Here is a 20,987-nt window from a genome sequence, read left to right on the forward strand (position 1 = left end):
CCAGATCCCCAGGCACCCTGGTCATTCTCCCATTCCACAGCAGCACCTGGAGTCCCCTCCCACTCTCAGCTGCAGGTACAAAGAAAGAGACCTTAGCTCTGGGTATATGGTAGGGCATGATATATTGACATTGGTCTTCTTTAAAGCTTCAGTCCTGCTCTTTTCCATATTTACCTGTGAGTGCAATAAATTAATTTGAGATATACTAAAGGGAGTGGGGATGTATTTACTGTATATTCTCAGATCGTCTCTTGACAGGGTGTGTGACAGTCAATCACTCTGACAGTCAATCACTCTGACAGTCAAATCACTGGTGTGAAACGTAACCTTCTCTTACCCTTAAGAGAGTCTCTCATCTCCATCCCAGAGACCACTCTCCCTGGCCCATACGTCCTCAGGACTGGTTCCCATGGTGACAGAACAGTGTCCCCCGGTACCAGACAGTGTGTGTGTGCCTGCGTGTGGTTCACAATGTCTGGAGAGCAGACGAGCTGCTGCTGCTGGGACACCCTGGTGTGACTGTCGCCCCCCTCTACGCTCCCTGGTTCATGATTGACAGGCTTATCAAACTCAACAACATACACTCCTTTCCTACCCTGAGGGACAGAAGATGCTCAATTGAGGTTTGAGGACAACAGATCCCAATACAGTACATCACACACTGGCCTCTTATTGTGTTTTGTGCAGAGCTATTTTGAATGCCTTGTGCTTAGGCTGATTGATTCATAATGTATACATGCTTGACTGGATTGCATCCACTGTATAAAGCTGTGTCAGGGATGTTTATTTACCTGGACTTGTTTTGTTACAGTGCCCAGGTAGTACAGCCCATCCACCTCCCTCCTGGCCAACACACGACAGCCTGGGAGATACTCTGAGCTGCATAGGGCCCTCCCAGAGAGCACACAGGAACTGACTCTAAAGAAGGGGTTACCTAATATACACCTGGACAACCACATGAAACCAACTGATTTTTACATCATACACTGTAGAGATAGATAAAGAATAAAGCTACATACAAATTATATAATTATGTTTATATGTTAATTATATAACACCATCCATATGCTGCTTACATACTGCAGCAGCAAGAAAGCAGAAAGACAGCAGTATGAAAAGTTGCATATAGCAATGCAAGTATTGTGTGTGAATGTGAATGGCAATCTTTATAGCTTTTTGAAACTTTGTAGTCAAGGACACCAACCTGAGGGGAGGGAAGGACACTGAATGCTGTGGAGTGACAGCTGTAGACTGATTGCAACACTTCACTGTAGAGTGGATTGGTTCTGATATGTGGCCCTTAGCAGTGTACAGTGGAATGTCCTGTCAGCAACCATGATAGCACGCACGCACGCACACACGCACACATACACAATCTTATTTTACAATTCCACTTTTCACATGCTTTTGTTTGTGTGGCTACAGTTGAGGATTATGATATTTATATCATTGATTGAATTTAACTCTTATTTCAGTTTCAAATCTATTAGGACCCGATGAATAACCCACCACCAACATTCAAGGACTACTCCCTACCTTCTCCAGTGCGCCATCTAATCCAACAGGAAGGACATTACAGCTCCCTCTTGTGGCATGAGTCAGGCACTGCAGGAAGTCCTGAGTCTTATTATCCAGAGGACTGTTGAGGTCTGACAGGTAGAACACATTGACTGGCCTCTCCCCTGCCATGGTGAGCAGGACCCGTAGGAGTTCTTCTGGGTGGTCAGGGAGACCAATGGTGACCATGTGGACAGCGTGGCAAGTGGGGTCACTGAGGGCCGTACTCAGGGCAGCAAGGAGGTCCCTGCCAGGGCTGCAGCAGAGGGAATGGATCCAGGACAGGGCCTCGTACACAGTGTCAGGAGCACAAGGCACCATGTCATCAGACCAACGGTTTACCTAGAGTGGGGGAACATACGAATAACAGAACTCTGAATATGAGGGGTTAAGAATGTAAGTCAAATCAAATGGTTTGTCATAGTTTTGATGCCTTTGGTTATTGATTACTAGATACATGACAACAACATGGTGCAGTATCTCTACTAACTGCACCTTGATCTAGTCAATTTATAAATTTCCACTTGTCAACTTTTGAAAATGACAAAATGTTTGAAACTTCAGTATTGTCACGTAGCATTCAATCAGACAATACAATACCTTGTATGAGAAGGCTATGATGTTGAAAAGAGAGTCTCTGAGGGAGGCCTTGGTCAGCAGGGTCTGGATAAGTAAGCGCTTCACTGACCCCAGAACAGTGGCCATAGCCTCTGAGGTGTCAATGACAAAGGAAACGTTCCTGTATCTTGCACCGAGGAACAGTGGAATGAGCCTGTTTGGCTCAGGAGATGACCGAGAGAAAGGCATTGTTGACTGAAATGCCATCCTATCACTGAAGCAGAGGAATAACAAAATGTAATACATGATGTGTAAACCCCTCTGGTATTAGAGTGCTGTAAAATGTAATTAATCAATTTATACATTTTCTGTATGTTAAAACATTCAGTATTATTGGTAAATGGTACTATACCTCTGTGAATCCCCAATAGTGTTTGTGCCTGCCTTTACTCACAGTGTGCTGCAAGGAGCTTCCTCACTCCATTGTTTATGTGGGTTACCATGGAGAAGTGCAAGGCCAGTGTTATCATGCCTCTGTGGGCGGCTCAGCAGCCAATCAAACAGTGAAGGCAGAGACGTTACATAACACAACTGTTAGGTCCCTGTTGCTTAGTCATACACTCTTAGAAAAAAGGTGCTAAGTAGAACCATAAAGGGTTCCCATAGGGGTATAGTTTGTCCCCATAGGGGTACTCTTTTTGGTGCTGGGTTGGACCCTTAGCAACCCTCTTTGTGCAGTAGTGTTCTTCATATAACCCCCAGTAAAGGGTTCTATCCAGAAGGTATCCAGAAGGTATCCAAGAGATTCTATCCAAGAGATTATCTTACCTAGAACCCTCTGCTATTTTCTCTGCTCTTTATTTTATTTTATTTGTGCAGTCATATGAGAGCTTTGTGTTTGCCTTTGGAGTCTGCTATTGGTGTCTGTCAACATGAGGACCAAAGAGACGTCAATCAAAGTCAGGAAGCCAATATGAGGCTGAAATATCAGAATAATTTAGAAACATAGCCAAAACCTTAAACCTACCAAAATCAACAGTTTGGAAGATCATTAAAAGGAAAGAAAGCACTGGTGAGCTCAGAAATCGCGAACGGCCTGGTAGGTCAAGGAAGACTTCTACAGTGGATGACCAAAGAATGCTCACCATAATTACGAAAAACCACAAAATAACTGTCCCACAGATCATGAACACTCTAGGAGGTAGGCGTGAATGTGTCAGACACTGCCATCTGCAGAAGACTTCACCAGCAGAACTACAGAGGCTACACTGAAAGGTGCAAACCACTAGTTAGCCACAAAAACAGGATGGCCAGGTTACTGTTTTCTAAAAAGTATCTAAAAAGCCAGCAGATGTCTGGAAAAAGGTCTTATGGACAGATGAGACAAATATTAACATGTACAAGAGTGATGGCAAGAGTAAAGTGTGGAGAAAAAAAGGAACTGCCCAATATCTACAGCATACCACCTCATATGTCAAATATGGTGGAGGGGGTGTTTTGGTTTGGGCATATATGGCTGTCCACCATCTTGCCAGCCCAAGTACAAGCAAATGCCTCCAAACTCATTGGACTGCACTTCGTCATACAGCTGGGGCAAAACAACATTCTACGTAAAGGTTTTTATCTTATTTTATTTTTTTATTAATTTATTTTATATATATATATTTTATTAGCAGGAGAGAACTTGTACAGGGGGGTAACAGGGGAGAAGAGGTCTCGGGGTTAGGGTTAGTATAGAGGGGGTAGTGAGGGTGAAGCGGTCTTTAGGATCTTCATGGGACCTTTTACTGCCCTAAGTAGACCAACAAACTGTACTGTAGCAGGAGTCAAAGCTGAGTGTGCTGGAAAACCTGGTCAGTGCATAGGATATAGATTTCTGGGGCTCAATTGAATTTCCTGTCTTTTTTGGCGATACAATCTTATATGTCACCTCAAAACATTGCATTTAAAATAGCCAATATACTGCCAAACATGCAGTGGACCCTGTCAAACAAAAGCAATTTCAGCCAATGAAGAGAGCAATGGATTACAGTAGCAGTACAGATCAATGCTCATTTCAATTCAATTAAATTAGCAAACTGGATAATTGCTTAATTATTATTAACATTTACAAATATTACAAAAAATACATAATGCTTGTTTTTGTTTGTCACCATTAGTATGGTCGAATTGAACCTACTGTGCACGAGTAGCTAACTAGACTATACAAGTGGACATACCAACGTGTTCTACTGAATGGGTTTAGAAATCTGGACTCCGACATCAAGCAGTGAGATAGTCGATGCATGGGCGGGTCTATTTGATTCATAGGTTGGACACCGTTCATATGAAAGTCACAACATTCATATGAAACTGAGTACTTGAATGAAAGCCTCAAGACCTGAATACATACAAGACACAGTTGTATCTTTGATTTAACAACTGAAAGTTACATGAGAGGTGTGCATTTCAATCCACTCAGGGCTTTTCCTCAATTTGATCGTGATTATATGATTTAACTGGCATTTATTTGATTTGAATGCTGAGCATTTGTTAATTCAGGAGAATAGACTTAAGTGACTAATTTGATTTCAAGTAAACTTGTTTTATTCGAAAATGTTTTAATTTTTCAGTTTTACCCCCCATACAGCTCAGTTCTAGTGTATCCAGCATAAGCATACAAGAGATCAATACTCCAGTAGGCCTAGAGCCGAGTTCAGTTTACTGCATTGCCCACATACCCCCATTTTTTCCCACACAACCTTGTTTTCAACATGGACGTCAGACACTTTCACATTTTGGTGTTGTTTACATTACAGAATACAGTTAAATGGATTAATGATACGCCATGTTTTAGAAAATGAGAGGGGTGAATCTTGTTACTTATTCAAATGTAAATCGTCCAACAATTTGTAACGTTTATAGTCCAACGCCTCAAACAATACGATAACCAACACAGAATGGCGGCTGCTAGGGGCCCATGAAAATGAATAATACAAATGCTACTTGAATTTGCGAATGATTGAAATAATACTTGACCAATAGGAAGACCGCACTTTTGAGTTGAAATCTAGGCATCCAATACAATGTTATTATTTCAGGTGGGCTTGGACTTCGTTGGATGGATTTTATTCCTATGCATGTTCCAGGGTGCAAGGTTTCATATATCGTTTCCTGCACTGATGCATGGTGGTCGAACGGAGGAATTGTTGGAAAATTTCGGAGGTTAGTATATAAATTGGTTTTTACCCAGTGTGCATTATTCCCAGAGCCATCTCTGGGAAGAACTACAACAGGGACTCGAAACGAAAGATGAGAAAGCAACGCTTTAAAATCCAATAGAATATGAAAGAGCCATAACTCTGGTGTTATCATTAATTAGCTATGGATTCCGTGTTCTTGTTGTTGTTGCCTAACTGCATTCTCGGGTTCGCACGCCTCTGAAGAGTTACTTTGAAACAAATAGCTACTCGCTAAACAAAACATTGAGTTGTTGGTAGTTGAATTGGTACCATTGTAGTAAATGGTTAAACGCCGATGTGGAACAAATGCATCACTTCATAAATGACGGTTGTGACAAACCAAAGACCGTATATCCCTCTCTGGGCAAGCTAACACATTTAGCTCGTGCATTGCTAACTTACGAGTCCGATAAAGGCCCAGGCTACGTAGCTGCTATTCGCTCAGAGCGTGGCTTACGCGCCAGTTTACAAGTTGCAACATTGTTACAACATCTCCTCTTATCACCGTGATGCAAGTCATCTAATAAAATCAAATCTACAGATGTCATTCTGGGATATGTGTTCATTGTTGGTACAATAAACAGTAGGCCTATGCCAAACATTGTTTACACATACTTGCACGTCAAGTACATATGGCTACATCATGTAATGGAACATTGTTGTGGAACATTAACTTATGATCGAACTTGATTAGTCAACTGTCAAACTGTTACCTTACCAGGACACACTACGCTTTGTACAAATACATAAAACAGAACGCATCTTGTTTACCAGAAGAACACAATGGTGTTTATAACCTGTAATGGGAGCAATAATGGTAGGTACTACTGATTTACAAATATCTGGCCAGGAGAAACCCTCAGTGAACCTTGTGTGCGCATTGTGTGTTTTTAGCAGGTGAAAAATGCTCTTGGCCCAGATAAACCGTGACTCCCAGGGGATGGAGTTTCAGGATGGGGATGGGCAGCAGGTCACCCTCTGTCTGGCAGAGGCTGTCACAGTGGCAGGTGAGATCAGGGTCGTAACTCAACACTAGGGAGGTCAAAGGGGTTGGAATGGATGTGGTGGGTAGAGAGGGTAGTAGAATTTAAGATGTTCACATTATCACATGTAATAAGATTATTATACTGTGCACCTTCCATTAAAATACATACGCTTTGTTGTTGTATTATGTTATTGTTTTTATTATTACTTCATTATTGCACTGTTGAGGAGCTAGCTTGCCCAAAGCATTTAATTACACCGTCTACGGCTGTATTCTGTGTATATGACAAATAAACTATGAATTGATTTGTTTGAGGTTTATTGTATGGGCTGGCTGTTGTATCCATTGTAGATGGTGATCATATGGAGAGTATGGACACAGTGAGTCTACAGGCTGTAACTCTAGCTGATGGCTCCACAGCATACATACAGCACGACCCCAAAGGTAAGCATCACTCTTTTCATTAACACTGAAGTGGAAAAAAAGGTACACTGTCCACATGCCATATTCACACACATGGTCAAAGATAGCTTGGCTTCCAAGCTGTTCTGGTAATATTTAAAACATACAATAAGGTTACCATGAATGGAATTGGTAAACTGATATAAGGTCTGTGCTTAAAGGAAACTTACGCCACAGCCATGTTGATAACTGGTAACAGCCCTGGTTAGAGGTCAGTCTAATTGAAATGAGCAGCTTCCTTTTCAGATGGACAGCTAATGGACGGCCAGGTTATCCAACTGGAGGATGGATCTGCTGCATATGTCCAGCATGTGTCCATGCCTAAAGCAGGTAAAGGATGTAGACCAGAATTGCTACTGTTACTTCAGGCTATGTAAAAACAAACTTAAAAGGGACAGTATGTAACATCCAAGCTTTCTAAAAGCTTCCTAATGGTTGTAATGACTGTTTAATCTGTAACGATCAGGGAATGAGATGCCTTGAAATAAATATTTCAATTATGAACGCTGTTTTGGTCCTGCAAAAGTGCTTTCTAAAATGGAGTGTTCAACCCGATATTCGGTTTGTATGCAAACATGTTGTTACTGGCCAGGGGTGTTCTAGGGAAGTGGATTCACAGATTTCCACCTTTCTATCTCTGGCGGCTGCCTCTTGAAATTGTGCGTACATGCATGCAGAAATGCAACAGCGAATGTCTGACATTTCGGGGGTTTATTATTAATGTTAGGATGTTGTTTGGAACTTCAAACTGAATATCGCCAGAGGTGGTAGATTTCTAACAGACCTACAACCTACCCCTTTAAAGAAAGGCTGTGGTGTTTAGACTGAGCACATGTCAATACTGCCTACATAGAGTTTGGATAAAGGCACCATATGTAGAGGAACATTCTGTTTACAATAAAATCTGTCTTGGGTGTAAAGTGACAATATGACAGCATTCATGTACTGTATGTGTCATGTGAATGTTGTTTTTTATGTTTCAGGAGGAGACAGTTTGCAACTTGAGGATGGACAGGCTGTACAGCTGGAAGATGGAACAACAGCCTACATCCATGCGCCCAAAGGTAAACATTGTTAGATTTGGAATCTTTTGAATGACCAGCTTGTTCCCAAAAGCATTGTTGTCTTTGGACCAATTCAAAACCAGCCCCTTAAAAACAAAACAAATAAACAACCCAACCCCTAGGTACATCTTGTAGATCTAAAAAGATCAAGTTGCTATTTTCAATATGGCAAAAGTACTGGGTGGCATTTTCTCCATATTGCTTAGTCCTATCAAATCTTCTCAGATCTACATGAATTACCCAGGTATAGTAGCTAATGTTTGTTTTTGGAACTGATCACATTTCATCGTTCTCATGCCCTTCCCAGAGACCTACGACCAGAATGCTCTGCAGGCAGTGCAGCTAGAGGATGGCAGCACGGCGTACATCCAACACACGGTGCACATGCCCCAGTCCAACACTATCCTGGCCATCCAGGCTGACGGCACCATCTCAGACCTGCAGGCCGATGGTGGCATCGACCCAGAGGCCATAAGTGTGCTGGAGCAGTACACTACCAAGGTAGTGATGGAGTATATCATGTCTAACATGGCTACTGACCTGCTATTGTTGCTGTGCCAAAAGGTCACCACTGAATTGCCTTACAATATAGTAATGAAAGAATGAGTCACAATATCGATTTTTTCCCCCCCAGGTGGAGAATGTGGAGAGTGCGTTATATGGCAGAGCTGAGACTGACAATGGCATCCACATGCAGGTACTGTAAGTTGAATGTGTCTCTGTGGTGTCCCTTTTCCTCCCAGTGTGACATAATGTTCTCCCCTCTGTTTAGATTGTCCTCCAGGGTCAAGAGGGCAGGCCGGGAAGGGTTTCGCATGTAGGGGAGAAGTCGTTCCGCTGTGACCACGAGGGCTGTGGAAAACTCTACACCACTGCTCACCATCTGAAGGCAAGACCCTGCTTTGTGTGTGTGTGTGTGTGTGTGTGTGTGTGTGTGTGTGTGTGTGTGTGTGTGTGTGTGTGTGTGTGTGTGTGTGTCATTGCTTTATTACCACTGTCCCTCTCCTTGTATGTCAAACCTCTTGTCTAATGACAATTTTTCACTCTATTTTCCTCCATCAATAAAAGTATCTTCAAGTGAGTTTTCTTTTTTTCATTTTTTTTACTTGTCTTTGTCAAACATTTTGTTTGTATTTCCCATAGGTACACGAGAGATCCCACACTGGAGATAAACCATATATCTGTGAACACACTGGCTGTGGGAAGAGATTTGCTACAGGTAGCAAGCTACTGTGAGGGCTCTCACTCTTCTCACGGTCATAGAACCTTGCTGATTTCCACTTTGTGGTTACAATGGCACTTGGCTAATTATTATGTTTTTTTGTTGTGTGTCTTCTTTAGGGTACGGGCTGAAGAGTCACTCTCGCACCCACACAGGGGAAAAGCCCTACCGCTGCCAGGAGTTAAAATGCCACAAGTCTTTCAAAACGTCCGGAGACCTACAAAAGCACACTAGGACACATACAGGTTGGTACAATAGAGTGGTACACTGGTAAAAACAAATGTAAAATACTGTGCACTGCTGGAAAACATACTTGTTTACTAGTAAACCTCAGTGTTCTCTGCCTAATGTCTTTCTTTCAATCTGCCCCTATTATATTGAATGCACACTCCTCAATGTGATCCTGCTCTCTCTTATATATATCTTCAATCGGCTTGTTTGCAGGAGAGAAGCCTTTCAAATGTCCTGTTGAGGGTTGTGGTCGGTCTTTCACCACCTCGAATATTCGCAAAGTTCACATTCGTACACACACTGGAGAGCGTCCATACTACTGTTCGGAGCCTAGCTGCGGTCGGTCATTCGCAAGTGCGACGAACTACAAGAACCACATGAGGATTCACACAGGCAAGTGCCAATAACTGACGAAACATTTTACTTCCTCATCTTAGTCATAGATGCACAGCAGTAGCACCTGTTCGATTAAATTTGTTTACGTTCTCAATGTTTCTGTCAGTCCTAATTACATATTTACTTCCTCTTCTTCTGTGAGACAGCCAAATATTTCTTCTGTCATTAAAACTGAGTTATGTCTTTTAGGAGAGAAACCATACGTGTGCACTGTACCTGGGTGCGATAAGCGATTCACTGAGTACTCCAGTCTATACAAGCACCACGTGGTCCACACGCCCTGCAAGCCCTACAACTGCAACCATTGTGGGAAGACCTACAAGCAGATCTCCACCCTGGCCATGCACAAACGCACAGCACACAACGACACAGAGCCCATCGAAGAGGAGCAGGAGGCATATTTTGAGCAGCCCACAGGTATGTGTTTGTGTGTCAGCGTTTTCAATTTCAGCCCAAACTTGACAAGCTCAGGCCGGGCCTGATTTTCTGCCAATTGATTTGGTCCAGGCCATGGCAGAGCTGTGTTTAAAAAAAAAAAAGATATATATAATAAAAATCATGATATAATCTTGCCTGGCTGTGTGATAACTTGCAGCTGCCTACTGCTCTCTCTCCTCTTTCTCCTGCTCTAGTCATAGATGCACAGCAGTAGCACCTGTTCAATTAAAAAATTTTACGTTCTCAATGTTTCTGTTAGTCCTAATTACTGAATTGGTGCTAAAAGGCAGCGAAACAAAATAAATCAACATCCCCAATTCACTATTGGGCTTGAATTTTCAGGCCTGTTTAAAAGTGTGTGTGTGTGTATATTTAATGATTGAGTGTTCACTGCTTAATACGTTTTGTTGCTAAAAATGCAGCACAGTCTTCGCTTAGAAAAAGTTCATGATGAGGAACACTTTGAGCTAATACTGACATGGAGATGGAGAGTAAACCAGGAGAATATTGATTTGGATATGGGCATCATTGACCTTCATTCATAGATGACTTGTTACATCCTGAGGCTGATAGTGTGTCGCTGTTCTGTCTGTCTTAGATGCCATTGATGATCCTTCAGTCACCTACACAACAACCATAGTGGAAGGGGAGGATTCAGGGTCGGAGCAGGTGTCTGTCGGGACACCAGAAGTCCTAGGGCAGCAGCACGTGGCCCTTTTTACTCAGGACGGAACACAGCAGGTGGGAAAGAACACCTCACTAATACAACAGAAATTCACATGCTGCATTCAGTATTTTCTTCATGATTACTTCCCCTTCAACCCCCTGGCATGATGTATCGTAGAGACCTACTTTGCGAATTGAATTAGCAAAATGTTTTGTTAAAGGATGCAAATTGAGGAGAGAAAAAATCAGAATGATCTTGTTTCTTATTTATATTGATAGGGATATGCAGTACAAAACGTTTTAAGCGAAGGCCATTTTTATATATGCAAGACTTTAATATTTACAGATCCTCTCTGTCTGCTTTATATGCATATAGCATGAGAATGAGCTGATGTCTTTATGATCTTTCATACTGCAGGTCAGCATCTCGGAGGCTGATCTGCATGCTATGGGCGGCACAATTACTATGGTAACGCAAGAGGGCACCACCATAACCATCCCAGCTCACGAGCTGACATCGCACGGGTCTCACTCAGTCACAATGGTGTCGGCAGATGGCTCAGAAGGACAGGTAACTACTTTTAGATTAACATGTGTTTGCATGTTGCCCTGTTTCTCAGAAATATTGTCTAAAGATGGGAGGAGTTAAAACACCAGAGCAATAGAATGAGTAGCACTTGGAATGTTTTCTTCATTAAAATGACTCATCCTGAGATAGCCTATTGACTTACTAGAAAACTGCGATGTGTCATGGTTGTTAAAGGGCGTGAAGCCCATCCTTCCCAAAAAGGATTACATAACAATCCTCAGTGGTTGCTAATAGTAATGGAAAAGTCCACTGTACATTATATTGACTCTGTCTTTGTTTGCAGGTGGCGATTATGACACCAGACATGACCTCATTCCAGACTGTGGAGGAAACGGGCTATAGTCAGGACTCCAATGTTCACCCAGTCACCCTATTGGCCACTTCCAATGGCACTCACATTGCTGTGCAGGTATGCCATAGGAGCGCACTGCACTACTACTACTACAGTCAGTTAGCTTAGATCTTCGATGTTCTTAATGAGGGTAACATTACCCAATATGGCAAGTAGAAATGGAACATGTAGATTATATCTCATACGGTAAAGGGAACTGTGCCTGCTCTATTCATTAAGCTTCTACAAATCTGTTTATAATTACCCATCTGATCAGATTTTTCTTCTGTTAACGATACTCACAGGAGTTTCAGTCAGGCCCACAAAGATATAGTGTCAACAGCTTTAGCATAATCCCTCCCAACTCCCCACCCTACCTGGGCTGTTTGCTGTGAAAGCGATGGGTAGGTGGGGTTCAGTTTGGGGCTTAGTAGTAGCTGTGTGTGCTCAGGGTTGTAGCCACCCTCTGTTTCTGGTGTTGACTGGTACCCCAGAGAGGCTTACATACAGGCACAGGATGCATAGGTTTACACCGCTGCGGCTGCCACTTGTCTATTGACCCACTATGAAGTCACACAGTGTGTCTTGCTCCATATAAATGTATTATTCTACACCAGGAAACCGACGCTTTAAAAATTATTGTTAGTGCAGAGTCAGCCAATACCTCACTCAAAAGCTTATTACAAGGCACTGTAGGAAATAAGCGGAAATTTCCTCTCATTAGGTTTTTTTCTACTCCTAACCCCCAACCAGTGTCAGTTATGGGGCACTTGGTCCTTGTATAAAGGTAAACATTAGCTGGAAGTATAATAAACAAATCAACTGTTACAGTAAACCTTGGGACAAGACTTTGTTATTATGTAAACATTTATTGTGTACAAACATAGATTTTTTTCTCCATATAATGCCTTTATTGTTCATAGTAAGAAGTGAGAAATCTTTAACAGATCGTCAATAAAAGTTAATTATTTTTTAAAACTCTAAGCTCTTTGAGACTAATATCACATGCATTCTGCTAGGTGCTAAACAAACCTACCCATTGTTCAGCTTGAGGGGGTTTCAGGAATAGGGTAGTTGAAGTCAGCAGATACTTGTCTTGCCATTGATCACTTTGTTGTGCCCTCTGTCATGTTAATGGTAATGCAAAACACTCTATAATCTTGCAGCCGTTTACCTCTCTGTCACTGTTGTTGATCAAACAAAGCAACAATTTACTGACCAAATGGTGGCAGAGGGTTTGGGGGGATTTGGACCTAAATAGATTAAACCACCGTTAATTACATGTTTGTAATTTGCTCAACATTTGCTGTTAATCTGTATCATCAATGATTTCTTGTTGAATCAATGTATGACTTCTGTTCTCTCTTTTAGCTTAGTGATCAGCCATCATTGGAGGAAGCCATCAGAATAGCTTCAAGGATACAGCAAGGAGAGACACCAGGACTGGACGATTGACATCAAAACCAACTAACTAATGGACTATGAACGGATAGCAAAAAGAAAATCAACAGTCTTCCTCTATTTTTAGATCCTAAACGAGAACTTAGTATTCATGTGTATATATAAGTTTTGATAACTGGAGTCTTGATATGTGGATTTTGACCCTCATCCAAACATGTTGGGAAGAGAGGGATGATATCCACTGTTTTTGGTGCACTCTCCAATATACAGCTAACACAATTTTTAATTAAAGAAATAAGATTTTGTGTGACCAATGGACTAATAGAAGTCGAGAGAGAGTTATTTACTGTTATAATTGGTCAATTAAATGCAGATCTCATCTGAGAAACATGTTCCTCTGACCAAGGGACTTTTGCTTTATGACTTAGAAACAATGGTTTAAACACGATTTGTAATTCTCAAGGGCTAACATACACACACACGCATATATCGACGTACGTTCTCAGCATCCAAACGGCAACTTCAAACTCAGAAAGGGCTTTGATGAACGCCCTGAATAATGGGTGTATTGACTGGGGATGATTTGATTGTTTGACTTGATGAAAGGGACAAATTCGCGCCAAATTGACGTTTCACAGACAGTGACGTAGCACCTACGGAAACGCCCATGTTTTAAACTCTGACGGTTCGTTCTCATTGGCTGGTGAGGAGGTCATTTTACCAACGGTCGCGGGAAGTCCTTTACCACGCGCATGATAGGAGGAGGAGTGAGTTCCATTCAAACAATTTGTGTAAACATACGTATTAGGTAATGACTGGTAGCGAGAAGTACATTATGTAATTTCTTATACAACGACGAAGGTAGTTACGTTTATTTCGACTCAACTGGACTGTGTTTGGCTTACCCTTGAAGGATCGTATGTTCATATTTGTATTCGCTGCTTTCTGGACTCCCAAGCTCCTGGGCAGCCATTTTTCATGGATCTCTACTAAGCTAAGCACCACAGCGAGACGGAGTGACCAGCACGGCAGGGGCGTGTAACAGCCGACTAGCTTGCTAGTTTTAGGAATACTTTAGCGAATGACATTTGTTACCCATTTTAGACAAAGCGTAGTTTGGTATTAAAAGCTAGCTAAAATGAGTTACAGTTGCCGTAGTAGGCATGGAAGTTCATCTCCGAACGTCCGACCAATTCGCCAGAAGTTAACATTTTCACCGAGCGACGGAGAGGATGACCCCACAGAGGACGGTAACAACAGCACAGGGGCCGAATCGGGCTTCACAGAACTCGACTCCCCGATGCAACTGCGACGGAACACCGCCGAGACACGACTCGAGGATAGGAGTCCTTTGACTAATCGGACCGGGGCGGACGATGATGTGGAACTATGGGACGAAGAGGGATTCAGTTCTCCGTCTCACCTGCATTCTCCAAGTAACATTATTTTCATGAAGGGCTCTCCGTCACCACGGAAAAGTTCTCGGGTGTACGGCAGTTCACCGGAGAGGTCGTACATGCAGGATGACGGGGAAGGTTCGAGCTCACCTATTCCAGGCTGTCCTGACACACCTCCGCACAAAACTTTCAGAAAGCTTCGCCTTTTTGATACCCCACACACGCCAAAGGTTTGTAAAATTGTTGGAATTTTGGTCTATTTCCTCTGGCACACACGCGGAAAGTATCTTTTGAAAAATATGAAAAGTTAACTTGTTGCAATTTAGTGTATTTTATGTTATGGGTTTTACACGTATTGAGTAGTTAGATTAATTTTTAATTGAAAGTCATGAGATTTGAGTAAATGCAGGATATGTGTCTAAAAACAAACAACTTTACAATGACAGGTGTACATCACCCTTAACACAGCAGTAAACGTGTATTTCGAAATGTAGCTGTCTGAAGTCAGTTGAAGTAACGACCCAATGACCCATTTTTAAAGAACTGTACAATTACATAACTCTAGTCCTGGCAATCTGCCAAATGACTCATTCCAAGTCAGACTTTTCATGTCTGGACATGCCTCCGTCTTGCAAAAATGGCATTATAAATTGTTGTCAATATCAACATGCATTAGACAGTTTGTATTTTAATATTTTTTCCAATTGAAATATTTAGGACTTAATTTAGACAGATTTAGGATATTAACTTCCTTAAAAGCTTGTAGGGTCTTTCTTCTTGACATGACTTGATCATAATTGTTTATCCTCTCCTTTTGTAGAGTTTGCTGTCCAAAGCCAGAGCCTCCAACTCAGGGTCCACCAGCAGGAGAGTGGCCCTCTTCAAGAATGTGGAGTCTACTGGAAAATCTGGTTTGGACAGCAGCAAGAGAAGTCAGACCCCTTTGGTCAACTTCAACCCCTTCACCCCCGACTCTCTCCTCATCCAGTCTGCCACACGGCAGAGGAACAACAGGAAGAGAGCACACTGGAATGAGTATGTTCCTTATGAACATCTGCATAACCCCAGAATTATATAAGAATATCAAGTTGTTCAATGCTGACTAAGATTGTTTGCCAACAGTAGTATAGTAATCAGTAGCAACAGTTAAAACTTTATCATGTTTCAAAACAGGTTAATGTAGGCCTGTGGTTGAATCTTTTCACTCCACACCTGGGATGTCTCCCTGTGTTAATGGATACAGATTGAAGCCCATTGTTGTAGTTACTAGCTAGGTTCGTTAAATCCGTTGACTATGCATGACTAAGGCAAAGGTTTGGCAGGAAACCAAGACCTCATGGTCACTAATGAAACCATGTGCTTGTGAAGACCTCAGTGCTGCCCTCTGGTGTGTAGAATGTGTACTAAAAATGTTCTACCTATTCAGCTCATGTGGTGAGGACATGGAAGCAAGTGATGCCGAAACAGAGGAAGAAATCGTTCCACCACCAAAGGTAGCCATTTCACACCTTTTCTATTACTTTGCTGCATTATGGTCAGCTTGGTGTCATCCAACAAGGCGCGTATAATTTCTACATAGCCTGTCGATTCGGAAGGCTTATAATAAGGCAAAGATGACATGGTATAATAATGTATGATTTGATGCAGTATGATTTGGTATTAAAACCTGTCTCTTTACTCAGAGGATCACCATGATGGAGAGTAACATGATGTCCAGGTACACCTCAGAGTTCCACGAGCTGGAGAAGATAGGCTGTGGGGAATTTGGCGCTGTGTTCAAGTGTATAAAAAGGCTGGATGGCTGCATCTATGCCATAAAGCGCTCCAAGAAGCCTCTGGCGGGATCTATGGATGAGTAAGTGAAGAGTTTTTCCCGATGCTCCCACCCTCTGGCTTTCCTATGTATGGATGCTCTTGCTGAAACAAGTATTCTAGATGTAGATTTGATGCCTCCTTTGTTGCTGTGGTCATATGTATTCCTACAGGACTTAAAGCTGACAATAACGAGATGTCATATCCACAGTTTAGAACAGATGTATAGTCTAGGAAAGTGCTAGCAAGCAACAATGTTGGAGGAATGCCATAAGAAATGTCTTTCCCCTTCCCCCTCCACAGACAGAATGCCCTCAGGGAGGTGTATGCCCACGCTGTCCTGGGCCAGCACCCCCATGTGGTGCGCTACTACTCAGCATGGGCGGAGGACGACCATATGCTCATCCAGAACGAGTACTGCAACGGCGGCACCCTCTCCGACGTCATCGCAGAGAACTATCGCAGGCTGCACTTCCTGTCGGAGCTGGAGTTGAAGGACCTGCTACTGCAGGTGACACGAGGCCTGAAGTACATCCACTCCACTTCGTTGGTGCACATGGACATCAAGCCAAGTGAGTCAAAGGGGGTTTCAGAGTATTGGAGCTTATACTCTGGTGACATTTCTTTATGATGAATCAGGAATTAATTTTCTTAAAAAATATAATAAATACTTAACCTTTTTCCTCTGACTTTCCTTGTCGTGGAGAGCACATGCTTGCACTATGGGTGCAATGATGGAATGACATGAGTCAGTTGGTGACAGTGACAACTTTTTTGTGCTTTTTCTTCCAGGCAACATCTTCATCTCACGCAAGTCTGTTGCCAGTGTGGACGAGTGTGACGAAGATGACGACAATGATTCATTGGCCACCAGTGTTGTTTACAAAATAGGTAAGGTACTACAAAGACAGTGTAACTCAAGTCTATGTTGCTGCTTCTCCTCAAGATGTTGGGTCTTTTTTTTTTCTTTTTCTAACAACTGTTTCTGTTTTTCAGGTGACCTTGGTCATGTGACACGGGTGAACAATCCTCAAGTTGAAGAGGGCGACAGCAGGTTCCTAGCAAATGAGGTTCTTCAAGAGGTTAGTTTCTTTGCTTTTTTAGAAACGGCTGTTGATAAGCTATAGAAATAAAAACGTATTGATTTTTTCAACCAAACAATGTTTTAATTTCTCTAATCTTTTTTTCTCTCAGGACTACAGTAACTTGATGAAGGCAGATATATTTGCGCTAGCCCTGACCGTGATCAGTGCCTCAGGGGCAGAGCCTCTGCCCACCAATGGCGACAAGTGGCATGACATCCGTCAGGGCAAATTGCCCCCCATCCCACAAGTGCTCTCTCAGGAATTCCTGAGTCAACTGACAGTAAGAGTCTGATCACCTTAATGTTTTGCCCTTAATTGTGATTCACTTTCAGTTATTATTATTGTCCTGTTTAATGTTTCTCCATTACAACTGCTTTTCACTGGTGCTTGCTATCAGAAGGGGGGGCTTGAAACCTTAACACCAATGTGTGATATTTAAGTGTCACTGTTCATTTTGTAACACCTCACTCAAATAGCAACATGAGTTAGGGGGATGGTCTCAGTTCCAGGTGGTAATCGCTTCTCCCACCCCCTGCAGCTTATGATCCACCCTGACCCCGCGATGCGGCCATCCACGTCTGACCTCATCAAGCACCCAGTGCTGCTGACCGCGGCCAGGATGAGCGCTGACCAGCTCCGTGTGGAACTCAACGCAGAGAAGTTCAAGAATGCCCTGCTTCAAAAGTAAGTACAGATTGGCTATCAATACGGGAATTTAAATGCTTGTCATGAATTCTATCAGCACTAACAAGGCTGTCGGCAGTCGTTGTTCTTGGTTTTACCTTGGTACAGATGTTTAGGGAACTCATGCGGTCTCCATACAGTCAAATGGTAGAATTCCTCATTCAAGATTAGTTTGTCTAACTGTTTTTGCATTGCTTTTCCTAGAGAGTTGAAGAAAGCTCAGATGGCCAAAGTTGCAGCAGAGGAGAAGGTTATCTCCACAGATGGGGTCCTGACCCGATCTACTATCCAGTCCAACCCCAGAAACAGCAGACTCATCGGCAAGAAGATGAACCGTTCGGTCAGCCTGACCATTTACTGAGACTGAGACTCAAACACAGATCCCCCTTGCAGTGGGGAACAACAGTGGTGCTGGATCATGGACTTGAAACGCATGCAGAATCGGACCACATGAGACTCCTTATACAGGTGGATACATGTGACATGGATTCTACTATGGGTTGACGAAGCTTTCACTTGTCACTGGTCATGGAAGAGGACTTGCTCCTGGCAGACCTGTCTGTGAGCGGGCCTGTGCTTCCAATGTCAGTCATGTCAAGAAGACACTGTAGGATTTGTCATGCTCAATCATTCTGAAGTTAACTGCCTAAATGTCAGTTCTGTAGGTGGACTTCTCAGCCCTGATGTTAATAGACTTATCTTGTAAAGCCCAGTCATTCCTCACGGTATAGTTACCGTACCTTTTCCTTTGTCCTTTTCCCCCCCAAGCCACAGACGGATGAGGCGGTAGTGTCTCCCTGCACTTCCTGTAAAGCCTAAACTTGCTCTTCGATGGAGAGGGGCGTAGCCCCCTTCAGTGTGACTGTATCAGAACACAGATATGTGCACCTTACTGCCTGTTAAATGCCTGATGCCAGGCACCAGAGCAGAGCGCCTGGGGCTGAATGCTGTTAAATGGAGCACTTTGGAGGCAACGGGGGAAACTTGCCACAGAAGAACCTGCTGCTATTCATGTTTGTCTGTATTCAAGGGGGTTGTTGGATTTGTTCTTTGATTTTGAGCTTCTTTTTTTTCTTTTCTTTTTTTTAAATCATTGATTTTAAAGGCACTCAATACTTCTTTGGGGGGGGGGGGGAGATCAACATTGCGATGTGTTTGAAAGGTTATTACTTTTGCTTTGTGTACCCACAATCTAGGCCTATGTAAAAGTGAAAAGGATCATGCAATGTAAGAAAATTGTCTTACCAAGTCTGGTATAAACACAATTAAATTTCAGTGACAAGGTTGAAGTTCCTGGTACCTACTGTTATTTCTTTCCCCCTCATTATTTTGTGCTGCCAACTCTACATGTAGCATTAACAATCATTGTCCTGTTCTATGCGTTCCTGTTGTGAATAAATGAGGGATCCTTCTTCAGCAACTGTCATTGCAAGTGGCCTGTTAAACATTGTTTTAGAAGTGTATTCTCTTGTTTCTAACTCTTGTTGTGTAAACCCCCCCCCCCCCCTTCACAAAACATTGCTTTGTTATAGCCTGTTTCATATGTTCTTTTTAATAAATTCTTCAATCAAATTCATGCTTGTAATTTATACTTTACTCTTTACATAGCCGGCAACTGCTTTTTCCTCTCAATGAACTCTGGCAGGCATAAGGAAATGGAAAGACCCATTGGGTTAGTCCCATGCGAATAGTTTGTTGTATCTACTCCTGCATCTGTTGCCATGCAACAACTTAATAAGGATAAGGGGTGGATAGTCAGCCATAAACAATTCCTTGAATAGTTAACATCTAACCATCTATGGGGGCCATCCAAATAAAGTGTTATTCAGAGAGGCTCTTCCCTATTGAATGGAAGCACTCGTCTGAAATTTGTCATTTAACCACAAGCTACCACAATCTATAGTCAACCATTATTAGCAGCCATTATACAGTGCAGAGAAACTGTATGTGATCCCCTGCAGTTTTTTTTTTTTTGCATTGGAGCCTGAAATTGAAAAGCATTTAATTTAAATGCACTATAATGCAAAAATATATTATTTTTTTATCAGGACTTGTTCAATGCTCCTTTGTGAACAATTACAGCTTTGAGACTTTTCAGATACACACAAAACTAGGCAATATTCACCTATTCTTGGTGGATAATTCTTGCCCAAGCTCTCAAGTTGTTTGGGCGTAGTTGATGGAAAGTAATCTTCAAGGCTCCCCACATATTTTTAACCAGGTTTCTGTAGGCCTAAATGGGACACTCACAGTCATTCGCTCTCCATTCCAGTGTAGCTTTGGACTATTAAACTTTTTTGTGCTTGTGTATTTTTTTCAACTGAAGGGTGAATTTCTACCCCAATGTTAAGGTATTTCTCTCAGTAGTAGCAGTGTCATATAGGCCAGCTTTGAGGAGTGACAGGGATGTCGTTGATGCTGTCAACCAGTTTTTCCCATCAGCATATTTGAGGTCTGGCTCTTTTTCAGTCACCATTGGCCTCAGACATGTCTGTTTATTAAGAAGTGTATCCAACTATTGTGTAACTTGTTAGGATAATTTCAGTGCTTTGCATTGATCTTGGTTTGCCATTGACAAGGGTTCACATATGTATTCACACATGACATTTTAGTTTTTATTTTGTAACTATTTATTACCCCACTATGTCGGGGTTCACACTTTTTTCTCTGCACTGTATTTTGGCCAGCCAATTCAGTGAGATGGTCATTGGCCCATGACACACTACGTTGTATTTAGATTATAACAGATATAAATACCCATAGGCTCACCTTTGTCATAAGAGAAAAGTTGGAGTATGATCAGCAAAAACAAATCCACAATAATCTCTCTCACACTCTGTTCGCTTTCTGGCGCTGAGCGGTGCTATAACCTAGCACTTTCATGACAT

The 20,987-nt window shown here is 42.3% G+C and overlaps 2 protein-coding genes across 4 annotated transcripts; both read left to right on the top strand.

The window, feature by feature from the left end:
• The first annotated feature begins 5,269 nt into the window (after positions 1-5,269).
• znf143b (zinc finger protein 143b) lies at positions 5,270-13,448 on the top strand. Of its 3 annotated transcripts, none has more exons than XM_083666889.1 (16): positions 5,270-5,319; positions 6,231-6,343; positions 6,673-6,765; positions 7,018-7,113; positions 7,767-7,847; positions 8,155-8,348; positions 8,482-8,544; positions 8,620-8,736; positions 8,991-9,066; positions 9,189-9,314; positions 9,514-9,693; positions 9,886-10,113; positions 10,733-10,875; positions 11,219-11,371; positions 11,673-11,798; positions 13,092-13,448. In XM_083666889.1, exons 2-16 carry the CDS (start codon positions 6,241-6,243, stop codon positions 13,173-13,175), a joined length of 1,863 nt encoding a protein of 620 aa, XP_083523015.1. In that variant the 5' UTR covers positions 5,270-5,319; positions 6,231-6,240; the 3' UTR covers positions 13,176-13,448. The 3 variants fall into 3 exon arrangements, with proteins under 3 accessions (XP_083523015.1, XP_083523016.1, XP_083523017.1); XM_083666890.1 differs by having other exon boundaries at positions 5,293-5,319; positions 6,234-6,343; XM_083666891.1 differs by lacking the exon at positions 5,270-5,319 and adding an exon at positions 5,376-6,153.
• A 444-nt stretch (positions 13,449-13,892) lies between these two features.
• wee1 (WEE1 G2 checkpoint kinase) lies at positions 13,893-19,658 on the top strand. Its single transcript, XM_083666639.1, has 10 exons — positions 13,893-14,748; positions 15,339-15,553; positions 15,945-16,011; positions 16,201-16,373; positions 16,634-16,902; positions 17,123-17,221; positions 17,327-17,412; positions 17,525-17,695; positions 17,954-18,099; positions 18,304-19,658. Exons 1-10 carry the CDS (start codon positions 14,260-14,262, stop codon positions 18,458-18,460), a joined length of 1,872 nt encoding a protein of 623 aa, XP_083522765.1. The 5' UTR covers positions 13,893-14,259; the 3' UTR covers positions 18,461-19,658.
• The last annotated feature ends 1,329 nt before the right edge of the window (positions 19,659-20,987 follow it).

This window comes from Argentina silus (genome assembly GCF_951799395.1).
Source record: "Argentina silus genome assembly, chromosome: 3".
Lineage (NCBI taxonomy): Eukaryota > Metazoa > Chordata > Actinopteri > Argentiniformes > Argentinidae > Argentina > Argentina silus.